At 29.5% G+C, this 15,995-nt stretch overlaps 2 protein-coding genes across 4 annotated transcripts; both read right to left on the bottom strand.

Moving 5' to 3' along the window:
* Positions 1-6,169: 6,169 nt before the first annotated feature.
* LOC126674672 (gamma carbonic anhydrase-like 2, mitochondrial) lies at positions 6,170-9,159 on the bottom strand. The gene is made up of 2 exons (XM_050369152.2): positions 8,682-9,159; positions 6,170-6,820 (listed from the first exon to the last, which is right to left on the bottom strand). The coding sequence occupies exons 1-2, from the start codon at positions 9,070-9,072 to the stop codon at positions 6,444-6,446; spliced, it is 768 nt and encodes a 255-aa protein (XP_050225109.1). The 5' UTR covers positions 9,073-9,159; the 3' UTR covers positions 6,170-6,443.
* Positions 9,160-12,866: 3,707 nt separating this feature from the next.
* On the bottom strand, positions 12,867-15,027 carry LOC126674201 (truncated transcription factor CAULIFLOWER A-like). 3 transcript variants are annotated; one of them, XM_050368613.2, is made up of 8 exons: positions 14,775-15,027; positions 14,612-14,690; positions 14,329-14,390; positions 14,148-14,247; positions 13,829-13,870; positions 13,450-13,491; positions 13,245-13,330; positions 12,867-13,106 (listed from the first exon to the last, which is right to left on the bottom strand). In XM_050368613.2, the coding sequence occupies exons 1-8, from the start codon at positions 14,954-14,956 to the stop codon at positions 13,079-13,081; spliced, it is 621 nt and encodes a 206-aa protein (XP_050224570.1). In that variant the 5' UTR covers positions 14,957-15,027; the 3' UTR covers positions 12,867-13,078. The 3 variants fall into 3 exon arrangements, with proteins under 3 accessions (XP_050224570.1, XP_050224569.1, XP_050224572.1); XM_050368612.2 differs by having other exon boundaries at positions 12,867-13,109; positions 14,775-15,026; XM_050368615.2 differs by having other exon boundaries at positions 12,867-13,109; positions 13,245-13,324; positions 14,775-15,025.
* Between the last annotated feature and the right edge of the window lie 968 nt (positions 15,028-15,995).

Below are 15,995 nucleotides of genomic sequence, written 5' to 3'. Positions count from 1 at the left end.
AAGGGGTCATATATTTTGTTAAAATTTTGGAGGTATGTCAATAGATTTTCATTGTTGGGTTCAATTGGATTAAAATTATGTGGCAGTGGAAATCATCTATTTCTGATCGTATATGAGATTCTAGTTTATTTATACTTTTAGTTTTTATTCAATCACATAGTAAAGGATAGGGATTCCTCATTGATCTTCATTATAAAATGTATGGTGTAGATTAATGTAACTAAAATTAGACTTTTTTTATCTACACCATGTATTTTGTATTGAATGATGTAGATTCAATGAATATTGACCCTTCATGTTTAATTTAAATGAACATGAGGGAATCCCAAGTAAACTGCGAAAAACGCCAGCCAGAATGCAGTATATTCGTAAACCAAGTTTGGCACTCAAATTAAAGGCGTTGCAAATTTGATGCTGACTGGTATATAAGTTACATGAATCAACTATTCTACATGTCATTGTAATTACATGAAAAGAGGGTCGTTTGATAAAGATCCACTTGAAGCACCACATCTATTTATATAGCATCTCCAACCCAAAAACCTAAGATAGTGTGAAATTTACGATATCTTAAGTTTTCAATAGTTAGTATATATATATATATATATATATATATATATTCTCATTTATTAATATATTTTAACACTAATTATTCTCATTTATTAATATATTTTGACACTAATTATAATATTAAATTAATAAATTAGAATTTTTGTTGTTGCCAAAAATAGCAATATATAAATAGTTAATCAGAAGAATGACCATTCTCTGAAGGTAATGCGTCATTCCCACGAGAAACAATATCAGATGTTGACTTTATGGCTACTAAATGAGCAATCCAAATACACATTCGTTTAACAAATTTGAACAAAATAAAAAAGAACAAATTTGAACAAGATAAAAAAGAACAATTTTATTAAACGAACGGTAACAAATATGAGCAATTCAAATTGAAATCAGAGAATAATATTATTTAATAGTTAATTAAAAATTAATTAAATACAACAATTTATTAGGTTTATTCATTTAATAGTTTATAACATTAGATGGTGTTTTATTGTTGAAACTTCATTAAATAAATAAAAAAAATATTAAAGCACCGACAAGGATCAACTAGTCCAAATCCAAAATGTTAATACAGAAAATTGGTGGAAGGAATTATTATGACCATTTCTTTTCAATGGCTGAGGTCGGGTGGTGGGACGTGGTTGGTATGAGCCAGTTATACTGGTAGCTAGGTTTCAACCATGCAAAAAATCAACAGTTAAATAGTCAAAATGGACACGTTTGTTGCAGCATTTCTGGTTCAGTGTAGGTGCGGTTGTTCAATGCCTAGTACTGCCTACAAAATTATATCTACATTACCAATATTCTGCCAAGAATTAAGCCAGTAGCAGGAGCTTGTTTGCTTGTTAAATTGTTCCACATGATCTCATAATGAGAACAAAAACATTAAGATACTCATGAAAGTATTTAACTCAAACCAAATATCAGAATATTAGAACCAAATATTATGAAATTTTCTCGAAAAATCATTTGAAGAACTTGTTGAAATGATTTTAATGCATAATATCTAATTGGTTCTAACTCTAAGCAAGTAACATTTGAATAAGTTATGCAAGATTCATTCATGCTAATTAGCACATTTCAAGTTTTTTTTTAGTAAAAATTTGTAGTCAATAAATCAAAAAAACGCATCTAAACATCTCAACTAGGTTAACACACTCTTAGCGTAAGTGAATTAGTACATTTCAAGTTAACTAACTTTTTTTTTTGATGAATCAAGTTAACTAATTTAGTAAGTGAATTTGTTAATAAGCTTCTCAAAATGCAAATGATATCTGTAGGATAACAACTATCATGCAAAATGCATCAGAAAATATCGCATAAACAGAACTAGACAGCAAAACTAATTAATTACATGTAAGAGGTTAAATTTGAAGCTTATTACCTGCAACAAAATTTGCATGGGCATGCAGAAATAAAAGATAAAGAAAACCCTTTTATCATATAAATATTGCATCCTGCAAGTGCTAATAAAAACTCTCCAAAAAAGATCATGGCAATTGTATATAAACAAATGAAATTACCATGTCAATGATGATATTAATCCACTACAATCTAAAATTAACAATTGCCAATATAAAATAAAAAGTTCACAGATATTCTTTTAAACAAAAATATAGCATAAAAAGAAAAGATAATTTTCTGGTAAAGCTTATAATTATATCAACACAGAAAATAAAAAGTAAATGTGTGGGATATTGGCACGGCTCAATCAGATTAAAGGACCCAAATCACTGGGAGATTTTATTTGATTGAGCCATCCCAACATCCCCACTTCTTACCTATGGAAACTTATTAAATAATTATTTGATACAAAATCAAACCTTGTTAACCATTGATCGTACGATATTGATGTTCGTGCTTAGATGATATATTCGCGATTAGGGTTTTCGGGTAGAGAAGATAAAAAGAAAGTTTGATTTTTAAATTTGCATAAGCAAGAGCAAGAGAAGAAAAGAGGGCTAATTTTCTTTGTATTGGTGGTGGCTTTAGATATATTGTTTCATTAGTAGTTGAATGATTATATAAGAAAGTTGAAAAATCAAAGATATAATCAAGAAATCAAAAATGGTTGAAATGTCTAAATCTTTGCTTCATTTAGAAGAGAGATCATTTATATAAAATTTCCCATTAGGTCTTCATTTTGCTTTAGTAGTGGTGATGTCATTCATACAAAACTATATGATATTTTTCATTTTATTCATATTAATAGTAATCATTTCTATTTCCTTATGTTGTTGAACCAATCTTTATATTTCTTTATTTAATGAAACAAATACGGGTATCTTAATAAACAAACTAACAGAAATTTACTTATGCTACCGTTTTGTCGTTCTTTAGAATGCGTACAAAATGAAATACATGTCTTCTAGAATAAATACATAAATGTATATCCAAACTAATTTTGTAAAATGAAAATCAAAGAAATTTAATGACATCTAGCTACTGATTTCATTCTAAATATTGTATTTGAAGTCGTTGAAAATCAAAGCTATTTTTTTATATATAATTTTTATTTGGAAAAGGAGAATTTATGGTGCTTGTGCGAGGATTTAATTCCACAAACTTAGTAAATTGTCATTCAATATACTGTTTGAGCTATATTTTATTGGTAAAATCAAAAACAATTAATTACATCTAGCAACCAATTTTATATGGATTGAGATTCCCTTAAATTTATTTTGAATTTGAGGGGTCATGTTCACGATTTACACCGCGTTCATTGTAATAAACGGTGTAAATAAAAAAAGTACAGTTTTAATCAAATTAATATACACGTGAACGGCGTTGATCGTGAACATGACCTCTTCAAGTTCATTTGAATTTGAGAAATCCCAATCCACTTTATATTTACCGAAATATATGTTATCACTACAAATTTTTTTACCTAGAGCCGGTTTAATGCGGACATCATTAATTTAAGGCCTAATTACTTAAAAATCACCCACCTTATAATTTTTTTTCATTTATATCATGACCTATGAAAATTTTCAATTATATCCGATTTTCGATTTTTATGTTTTATATGTACTCTGAAATTAATTTTTTTGACAATTTAATTAATATAAGGATGAAAATATTAAAAAAATCAATAGATGGATTATATCATATTTTTTTCTATTTGGAAAAATACAAATGAAGGACTAATTTAAACTCCTTTATAAAGAAAAATAGGTCAATTCAATTTATTAGAGTAGAGATGAAATATAAAAATTGAAAATAGGGTACAATTGAAAATTTTCCTACGTCATGATATAAAAGAAAAAAAGTTAAAATATGAGTGGTTTTTAAATAAATTAAGGATGACAGCTTTTATGAGAGAGGTCTATAAGAATTTGTATTTTAAAATGTGGCTATATGCTATAAAATTAAATTTGTTGAATGCAATTGGCAAGTGACCAATTATTGCACAATTGGAACTTAGTAGATTATACTTTTTAGTGGTACCATGAAAAAGGGGTAGTTGTAAAGTGTTTTAAATGATTAAGATTATGTTTTGATAATAAAACCAACTGGCTAAGCTATTAGGCTATCTTGTAATACAAGTATTAATTTATCTTTGAGTGGGAAATTTGTCTATACTCTCCACTAAAGATTCGGTTGCTAATCACATACCTAATTCTTTTGTCCTGGCTTAATTTTCTAAATAATTTAATTAGTGGGATATTGATTAGTTATATTATTAACAATACTAAATGACCGTCAATTGAATTGAAGTCTTCAAATTTGACCCCAAGCTTTAGAGGCAGCAAGGTCGGCCTTATGGCTGTTGAATTGCAAAGCTTCTTGTTTTTCTTATAGGTTTTTTTAGATAGATTTTTTCATTGGAATATTAGAATTTTTAATTTGGACTAAATTCAATCTGATCCTTTAGTTTATTTTCTGAATTTAATTTTTATCTAGTCTTAATTTCATCATAAATTCACCTTCTTTTCTAGATTTTTTAATGTTTTTTTATTAATTTTCGACAATTTCTAACGGCAATCCGGACTAAAGTCTACTCCAGACATAAAGTGGATCCATCCTTAAATTTTGTCCATTGCGTCATTTGTAGACAAAGTCAGTCACAGGCTCACATTATATAACACTATTAATATAATTGGCTATGTATACGGACAATGTGGTCAACAAAATTTACCTAAACTTTTCTCTATACGTCGATATGTTCTTGATGACTAGGAAGGTTGGTGATGAATAGCTGTAATAGAATCCTGGAATCATTCGTGTAATGTAAAGAATTGGAAAAATAATAGCCTCGTGCATGTCCACATTCTAATTACAATATAATTTGTTCATCTTAATTTGGAAAATTTCAGCACAAAACAACAAAGAAACCAGCAAATAGATTGGATAGAAAGAATATACACATCATTACACCTTTCTACCAACCTATATATCTTTGGAATATACAATCTCACTTCTTGTCATGCCACATCAACAATTAATAAAAATTTCATAGGGGCATATTCTCTTGGCGCCATTTGCAATTATCAAAAATAAAATATTGAACATATATATTGCAATTGTGACCACTCTATATCTACTTTATCGTTTATTTTATTTTTATTTGCTTACATTATTTGATTAAACATTGAGTATCAAGTTGGTGTTTAGGGTGTTTCAAATGGTGTTGAATGTCAAAGGAGCACCGAAAATAATTTCAGAATATGCACTCTGATGATTAAATTAGGTTCTCATAAAGAAAGATGAGAACTTAAAAATCATATATATTAATATATAATGTAATGGAAAATACAATTCTAAAATAAAAATAAATAGAGAAAACCTCAATCCATAATTCTTCCATTTTTGAGATTGTCTTACTGTTCAATCAGTTGTACTATTGAAAATCTTTTTACATATTTGACTGGCAAAGTTTGGCGGAGTCGTTCTTTTTAGTTTTTAAGTGGAATGCTCATTATAATGATAAATATAGAATAACTCCTATGGTGATTTCCCACTAAAGGACCATTGAAAAGCGGGGTCAAAGCCCCGTCCATTGCACATTGTGGGTTGCAAAGCCCTTCCGTGACGCGCAATGGCCGAGTTTTTTTTAAAATTTCTAACAAAAGATAAGGTAAAGTTGGACTTTTATCTTCCGGATGAAGAGATTAGAGAATGAAAGTATAAAGATAAGAGCATAAAAAGAGAATGCGTAGTTTTTGCCTATACGGTAATTTGTATTTATGAGATCACGACACGAGACTAATAAAAAAATTCAAACCAATTTCTATGTTGATGCCAAAGTTTACTTTTCTGTTATGTCTAAGAGAATGTCTCTACACATGTTTGTGTTAAGGACGCATATTCTTAGAGTAAATATTTATTGTTCAAGTCTTCTTACTCAGACATCTTTATTTCTCAATCCGAGATCCAACCTGCTCGGGTCATAATATTTCTTACTCGAATCCTAAAGTCTCTAAATCGAGTCTCAATGTATCTGACTCTGGTTATACTTGACATGGTGAACTTGAGACATTTTGCCCTTATTCCTTTGATGTATTATTATTAATTTATTATTATGATTATTATGAATTCTTACTTGTAATCCACGATTATAATATAAATCAAATTAAACTCAAGCTTAAGGCATCTTCTCTAGTGGAGCATAAATATCTTGTTATTCTCTTGCTAGCCACCAGCAAATGAATCGAACAAAACACAACACCATAAGCTTAAGTTATAATGTGCATGGCACGGGAAAAAAAACATCGACAAGTGCCTCTATAGATGACTATCACAACTGGCCCTTTCCACAGCCACCAAAATCAAATACATATATAAAAAAAACATGGAGACCTGCTTTCTACGTTCTCGAGCTGTTTATTTCCTTGCAATGCAACTCGTAAATAGAAACATGACGGGAAAAAAAAACATTAGATGGTAATACCCAACTTCTTCCTTGTCTTCTCGACCTCTAAATAAATTGTTGAGTACGGAAGATACTCCAAGAAATAGTTTTTGCTGAGGTCGCTAATTGCAACAGCAAGTTTAGGGATTTCTAGAGTTTCTTCATGGGTCAGAGTCCTCATGAACCTTGCTGGGTTTCCTGCCCAAAGTTCACCTGTTGGTATTCGTCTCCCTGGGGGAACCACAGACCCAGCTTCAAGGATTGAGTGTGTCTCCACCAAAGAACCTTCCATGAGGATAGAGTGCTGCCCGATGATGCACTCTGGCTCAATTGTGCAAGACCGCAAGAGACTATACGCACCAATTGTCACATACCTCTCGATGGATGTCTCTGCTGGCAATCCTGATATATGGAAGTGATAAAGAATAACAATATTAGAGGTCTCCCATGGAGTTCATAAAAAGGAATCATATATCTTTGCACTTGTTAAATATTTGCATATAAAATTGAAATCCCGTAACTATATCGCTATTGATAATTCCTCAAAGTATCTGTCTGCATCACCAATTGGCTATGTATAATAATAATTCTTGTGCTTCGCCACAACAACAAAAAGATCTAGCGAATATCAAAAGATGCAATCTAGAAACTTTCTGATCCATCAAAGATAAAAACTTAACCAAAATCAACAATTTCTGAAGGTGCTGTCCAGCCTTCACGTCACTCCAGTGACTCCAGTCTATTCAAAAGCAGTTTTGAATTATGAAAGGAAATAAAACCACAATCCTAGGTGTCAAACATTATAACAAGTCCTGTCCAACAGTAAGTTACTAACCTCACTCAATATCTAGCATTTCAGGAAAAGAAGGCACTAAATTACACCGGTACGCTTTTAAGATTGGCATACCTACAATTCTACACAATAATCCAACCTTGTTTATAAGTTTGGCTTTGCATACACTTGCACGCATAAAGACAAGATGAAACTTTGGTATTATATTGGGCAAGTCTAGATTAAATTTTCCTTCATAAAGCAGATGAATGCAAAGATAGTAATGCAGATATAAACATATTCCTAGAATGCCGAACATCTAGCGACTCAAATGACTGATTCAGAGAATCGGATACATTAAAAGAGCATTAATTGATTTTAATTCATAGATTAGATGCAAACCAATTTATACTTTCCATTTCGATTAGCCAACACTTCACTCATCCTTAATGAGAGCTTGTAAAATTGATGTGAATGGAATCTATGTAACTTCAGGAGGAAAAGTAATCATCATTCTTCACTACCAGACAATGGCAGAGATCATCTTAAGCAAATGAACCTTCAACTCCCCAACTAATAATAAAATACGCTCACCTTCCATATTAATCCAATTATATGTTATTATGACAGTCTAGAACTAACAATTTTGCTAGACTTGGATAAGTCCTCTTTAAGTTGGTATGTCCATTAGGTAAGTTGTGTTGTTTAAGCATCATAGTTATTACATTAGGATCACAGTCTTAGGCAATCGAGAAAAAAAAACTATAATTTGGGTATCAGAACAGTAGGCCGCTGTAATCTACACAGATTAAAACTACAGCTTGTCACACCTTGGCGAAGTCATGATTCAGAAAGTCCATTGTGCATTATATGTATCTATGCATACAGAAGCAGATATAATGTTGACAGAAGAAATCGTGGAAATGAAGAAACAATGCAGGGTCAAAATACCACCCAACTGATGCCACACTCTTCATGAGGGCTCCCAATCATTCCCTTTAACCGAACTTACGAGAAACACTCAATCATGTACTAACAGAAAAACAAACCTAACTTTAATTGAAATCAGATAAAGGATAGTGAAGAAAACAAGAACAAAATGTCAAATCGATAGGGAGGACATATCATCCAAAACATGACTTTCATTAGAAAGAAACCATCAATAAAACGGGGCAACACTCTGAACTTTACATGTATCCCAAATATTTACTAAGATGATATACAAAATAACAAATTTCCAAACCGCACTCTACATTACAATAGATAATTGAATCAAAACTAGTTAAAATCCCTAACATTAATTAAGCCAAAATTCATCAATTAATCAAAATCACTATCTTAACTTTGAGATTTTTTTCTAATAATTCAAATTAAGCTCAAGACTCCTAATTTATTAGGTAAATTCAACTCAATTAAAACAAAAAAAGGTCTAACAAACCCTAACAAATTATATAAAAACAAAATTAAAAAAATTAAGAAAAAATTCCAAACCTGTAGGCGAGTTCCAGGCAGCATGAACAACGCAGCGCTCTTGAACATTGGAGCAAAATCCAACGGTGATCTTATTAAGATCGCCACGTAGGACCGATCCGCTCCAAACCGAAGCTCCGCCCCATACAGTGACCTGTCCAGCTAAGACTACATTAGGTGTGACGTAAGCATCCACAGCCACCTTAGGGAGCCACTGACCTAAGGGTATAATCTGCCTCTGACCTCGATAATCCCATTTCACGCGATCCGGCGACGGCGTGATAGTTTGGGTGGTTGATGGTGACTCGGCGGCGGCTGCAGCGGAGAAAGCGCGTGCAATAAAGTGTCGCTGTGGTGAAATTGTGGAGGTTAGGGCTTTGTTGGAGATGCGGGCTAGGGCAGCTGCTGCCATTATTTCAATTTTTTAATAATCCGATGAGTTCAGACTATAGTAGAAATGGAAATTGACGAGAGAGAGTGTGCGCGTGTGGACGGTGAAGGAACTGGCGAAGTGCGCATTCGGGCCTCAAGTGTTAGGTTTAACTGGGCTTTACCTAAAACGGGCCCTAACAGATCCAGTTAATTTAGTTTGTTATTGGATTAGTACATTTTTTAAGGGCTTTTTATATAGGGACGATGACAAAAGTACCTAAAATTTTAAAAATATTTATAAAAGTACCTGTAAACTTTTTTTATTTATAAAAATACGACTGATTTAAAATTAATTACAAAAGTACCAAAAAATAAAAATTAATTACAAAAGTACGATTTGTATAATGTCGGTATAATTATGGTATAATTTTGGAATATTAAAACTATAAATCAGATAATTTAAAAATAATATTTGGTTTATTATTGGTATAATTTCAGTATATTCTTGGTATATCGATTATAAATTTTTATATATATTTTCTAGTTGATAACATGTATATTTATTTTATATGAATTTTTCACTATAGTTGGTAATAAACTAAAGAATTTGTATATTGTTGGTATAATTTTAGTATATTGTTAGGTTAATATTTAGTATGCGATGTGGTGTAATGTTGATGTAATAATAAAATTTCAGTATATTTTGATGTGTACACTCTTGGTATAATATTGGTATAATTTTGGTATATTATAAATTTAATTTTTAGTATACGATTTGATATAATTTTGGTAAACTTTTATTTAATATTAATAAAATCTCAGTATATATAATGTTGGTATAATTTTGGTATAATGTTTATATAATGTTAATATAATGTTAGTTTATTAGTATACTGACATTATATCCACAGTATACACCGTATGTTTAATATTATTTTTTATTTTTTTGTACTTTTGTAAATATTATTAATATTTTTGTAAATAAAAAAAGTGAACATGTAATTTTGTAATTATTTTCATTTTTTTTGGTAAATGGTGTAATTTCCTCTTTTATATAAAATACTGATTTTGGCAGCCCATTTACTTTTATACAGGACAAGTTAAATCTTTACTTTACCTACCTCATATTCTTACTTTGATAACTTGTACTTCAAATTTATTTCTTTTATACGATTTTTCTTATTTCTCTCAATCATTCTTCTTCTCCACGATTTCTTTTGAGCTGTGAAAGAAAATTTTCATGATTTCTGCTCCTTCGCTTCCGCCGTTCCGCCTCCTCCGTTCCGCCGTTCTGCCTTCGCCGTTCCGCCTCCTCCGTTCCGCCGTTCTGCCTTCGCCATTCCGCCTCCGCCGTTTCGCCTCCATCGTTCCGCCTTTGTCTCGCCGCGTCATCTTTCTTTTATCTTTTTAATTTTAGATCTGAAATTTTTTGTTCTTTTTTTTATTTTCAGATCTATAATTTGTTTATCTTTTACTGTTGATTCACCATTAAACATGTATAAAGAGTATCTTTAAAGAATCTAATACTTATTTCATGTTATATAGAATAATTTTGTGATTTTATATAATAAAATTCTGTTATTTCTGCATTTTTTTTGTGTTTTATTGTATTTCTGCGTTTTTTTTATTCTGCAGAATGATTTGTTGATGATGATTGATTGCTGAATTATTGTAATGTTACAGTGTTGTTGATTTTACGTTGACTTTATGTTGATATTATGTTGATATCTACTGATTCTTTTTATTTTAACATTGACAAATAAGATAATATTCTCTGTGAAATAAACTTTCGTTAGATGAAATGAAACTGTATCATAACCGTCTTTGTCGAAATTTAGTTAGGTATGAGAGGTGGAACGCAAAATAGTTATACAAGTGATTTTGAAGAAACTGTACAGCTGCAAAGAGAATTGAGAAAAAAAAATTATTTTGAAATAAATTTCTTTAATTTGTGAACTGGTGTATATTTAATATATTTTTATTTTTATATGTAAGAATAATTTTATTTTTTCATTTGAATTATTATTGTTGTTTTTTCATATTATTTTGATTACTTACTATGCTAATATCTTTATCTGATTCATTTATTTTAAACATTTTGTACCTTTGTTGTTCTTTAGTAGAATTACTACTATCATATTAACAAGTTATCAACATAATGTCAACATGATATCAACAATTAATGCTAATTTAGTCAAGATGTTTGTAAAATGAGAACATCGATTGATTTAAGCCAAAAACAATTTTTAGTTTATTTCACGCACAAAATTATCTAATTTGCTAATGTTTTTTTTAGAATAAATTTTTTCAATGTAAAAATTAAGGAAATACCAACTGATTATCAACACAAAATCAACATAAAATCAACAACACTGTAATATTATAATATTTCAGCAATCAACCATCATAAATAAATCGAACTGCAGAATAAAAAAACACAGAAATACAACCAAACACAAAAAATGCAGAAATAACAAAAATTTATTCCATATAACCATAAATTTATATTACATAACATGAAATTAGCATTATATTCTTAAAATATAATCTCTATACATGTTTAATGGTGAAATAACAGTAAAAAATTGTAGATCTGAAAATTAAAAAGAAGAAGAAGAAGAACAATGAATAAATTATAGATCTGAAATCAAATAGATGACGACGATGAGCAGAGGAGATGATGGTGTTAACAAAGATGACAACGGAGGCGATGATGAGAACGATGACGGAGGAGCGGAGGAACAGAGGACGGCTCAGCAGAAGACGGCGAACGGTAAAAAAAGAGAGGAAGATGAACTGAGAGAAAGAGAGAATTGAATGATAAGGAGAGAGAAAATAAATGAAATTATGATTTGTATGCTGTTAGGGTTTAATATATAGAATCCGTATAAAAGTAATAAAATAGGCCGCACATGGTAGTTTAGAAAATGCAAATTTGGACCCGTATAAAAGATAAAAAATTGGCAAAGTAGGTTGTTTGTGTAAAAAGCCCATTTTTTAATTATATTTTAAGTTAATGTGGTATATATTTAATGTTTTTATTAATTCATTTGATTTGGTAATTTATTTTAACAGTTATTATTATTTGAAAATTTTAATATTTTAGTGTAGTAATTATTTAATATTTTTAATTAGTTTATCATTTTATTAATTAAATACCTACTGAATGGTTTCAATTCCGACGTGCATACCAATCCGGTCGAACCAGTCACAACAATTAGTACCATAACTTCAACAAGTGGTATCCATATTCCGAAGGAGTATTTTTCGAGAATTATCATAAATAGCTCCGAGTTAGTGTATAAATTTAGCTTAACGAAACTAGAAAGTATAGACAAAATGGGTTAGTTCAAGTGGTAAAAACGACCAATCTAATATTGATAAGTCCTCGAGTGAAATCTTTTAGCCCTCATTTATTAGATAAAGAAAAAAAGTATAACTATAAATATTTGATAGAACTTTTGTAAATTTGATACGTTCGATTCTTCTAAAAGAAAATTGCATGGACTTAGTTTATTATGTATAATTGTCAATCATAAATTTATTATTTAATATTTGTTAGAATTAAATGAAAATAATCAATCAATAAATAGCAGATTAATTGGCGATATCTTAATTAAAATTAAATACTCTTTAATAATGATATTATGAATAGTTTATAATCTTACATGATAAGTTAGGTTCATATAAAAAAACTAATACATAAGCCATATGGATATTTAAAATAATGTATGGAATAAATTTATTCATCTAAAACCTATTCCAAACAAGCTTTCTTCTCGTATATTTTGCTTATGTATGAACGTTTAATTTCCTTTTAGAAGAAAACTTGCAGACCTCTTTAATTTATTCAAGAATACACACATCTGCTCAAAGGCAAACCCACTCTTAATCAAGCTAAAAATTAAGCATATATTGCAAACACATTCACAACATGTATACATATATAGCATATAGAATGACAGACTGAGCCATTTAGATCTTTTTTAATGGCGAGTTCCATTATGAAGAGCCCTGCATTTCAAGATCATTTCAGCTCTAGCAAATCAGCCATCAGCAGCGTCGTATACCATTCTACTGCACAAACAAGTGCAATAAAATGAGGCCAGAAATTAGTAATACAGTAATATGATCATTATCTATATGTTTTGTATTCTTATGTTCCTTTAAACTAATTACAGATTATTAATAATAAAATAGATTAATTAATACCTTTGGATATAATTTAAAGCGTTGCATGCATTTGAGCCCAGAATTCCTGAGTTTATGTTTGCATCTTGCAGTTCAGTCAACTTAACCTCAATGCAGACATAAAAAGATGGAATTTTTTTAGAACCCTATTATTAAAACTTTTATTCATATAAAATACATAATAAAGGAACTTAATGAAGATGATGTATAGTGTTGAGTATCTTACTTTTTTCTGGAGATAAGCATTCTCCTCTTGTAGTTCTTTATGCTGAATTCAAACAATGTTGTTCATTCCAATTATATTCACATGAAAAATGAAGAATTCAATTATACATTTAATAGATCGCCTTGGCAGGTGGTCGGCGGAGCTTAAAGTGATTAGCATTAAATATGAAACAAATTCAATTGCTTTGAGTCCATTGATTTGTCATGCATGCTAAATTATATAAGCTTAGCTACTTACCAATACAAGGGGAGATAAACTAATTAAAATTATTATAGTGTAGTGCTAGAATAATATGTTCAACCACATACGTATATAAATTAGAATAAGAGATTATTATAAGATAATACTAATCAATTTTTATAGAATAAATATTGAATACCTTTCTTTTCATCAAGTTAATATGCTCCGAAATGATGCGTCTCTGTTCATTATTATAGAAAATGAGTCAATAATAAAAATATGTTATATTTGAATTTGAAGAAAATGAGTCAAGAGTTTAATAATCATTCAAATAATAAAATGTAACTTTCACCTAATTAAGTTATTAGGATTCAAAATATTATGAGAGATATGCATGATTTGTTGTCTGTCAAATAAAATGAGCTATAACTCATCAAATGATATGTGCGCTGAATAAATTTTGCTAAGATTATAGAATAAATTCTTTCACAAACATCCAAAATAATTTATATATATACCTTTTTTGAGCGGATGCGTTCAACTCCTGTCTTTAACTGTCTTTCAAGCTGTTTTAACTCTTTCATACCCAATGTTGTTATGTCTTCTCCAGAAAAGTGCCTAATAAAGTTAAAAAGAAAATGATAAAATTATGATCAGAAAGACTATAAATATATCTGTAGTTGCAGCTTAATTAATTACTTGATTCTTGTTTCCAAGCTCTCGATTGCTCTTTTCAACTCTTCAGTCTCGTTCCTCCAAAACTGTTAAAATTACAGAATACGTTAATCTTTCACTATTTGTTCAATTTGTAGTTAACCCTAATTTTTATTTTTGATAATTGAAAACGGAGAGCGTTTGTAGGATAAATTGAACTCACGACGTAGCAGTTTAATGCTGCTCAGCGCTTATACCATTTTAGCTATAGCTCATTGGTTAATTAACCCTAATTAATATCATGAAGGAGAAAAAGTCTAATCTGTACCTCAAAGGATCTGGTGCTTAAGTCAGTTGATCCTATAAGCCCTACTTCACCTCTGTACCTTGCAATTGTCCTATCCATTCTGCAACACAGAAATCAAAATGTTCAAGAAATACAATTCCAGGTCAGTTTTATAAAATAAATAAATGAAAATTAGAAAACTGACTCATGACTAGCAAACTGGTAAAGCCTTGCAGTGGGAGAGAAAATAAGTAAGCAAACTTCAGCATCACAGAGAATAGAAAGCTCAAAAGCTTTCTTGAGAAGCCCATTTCGTCTCTTGGAGAAGGTCACCTGTCTGCTTGTTGAGTTCTCTATTCTTTTTAACTCTACTTTTCCTCTTCCCATATTTTTTTTCTTTTTTTTTACTAGACAAATTTTAAACTATATTCAACATGCAGCATTTTGGGCTATAAGTGTATATATAATGTAATGCTCATGCAAACCTAAAAAGTGGGTCATTCTTTATATCTATTTTTATTATTTTTAATGTTGTTGAATATGACTTATAAGAATTCAAGGAATGAGCATTCAACAGATCACTCAACTTTTTCTTCCCACATGAATGTGATATGACCGCACTTCACTATCCAATTCTAAAAGATTGGATCCTCTTTTTTATTTAATTTCATTCTTTTTTACAATTTTAAGATAATTATACACTTTTAACATTTTATATATTAATCTAACGCTTTAATGTGGTAAAGTTGAATATCCAGCAATATGTCGACTACATAAACAATTATTGACCGAAATTGATTAATTAAATTTTTATTATTGGAATAATAAAAATCTAACTATTAAAATATAATTTAATCCCTTTTTATATTTTAATTGATTTTGAAAATACCATTGGTAAGAAAGTTAGATTTTTTACAATATTCACTTCGTGATGAAAATATTATTTTCTCATCGCAAATTGGTAGACATTTTAAGATATATATATATATATATATATATATATATATATATATATATATATATATATATATATATATATATATATATATGAGAGAGAGAATCAAAAAAATTGAATTTTTCTAAATAAATGAGTTAATTTATAAAAACAACCACATTTATCTTGATTTAATATTATGTTTTTTTTTTATTTTGATATAACTAATTAGATTTTATATTATCCGGATTAGTCAGGGCGTAGCCTTGAAAACCGGATGGGCTTACCAAAAAAAAAAAAAATTAGTGTCTGTAATTTAAAATAAAAAAATTAAAATAATATTTATCAATATGAAAGGAAAGAAGTATATTTTAATTACAAAAAAGTTACATTCAAACCCTTAAACAAAATGAAAATGACAATTCAGCCAAGACATCTACTTTGGAATAAGAAATGAAAGCCATGAGGTGCGCGGGGTTACCAGTTTTGCAT

Source organism: Mercurialis annua, linkage group LG3 (assembly GCF_937616625.2).
Source record: "Mercurialis annua linkage group LG3, ddMerAnnu1.2, whole genome shotgun sequence".
NCBI classification, from domain to species: domain Eukaryota; kingdom Viridiplantae; phylum Streptophyta; class Magnoliopsida; order Malpighiales; family Euphorbiaceae; genus Mercurialis; species Mercurialis annua.
The sequence above is the reverse complement of the archived record's forward strand: the minus strand, read 5'-3'. Positions and strand labels throughout refer to the sequence as shown.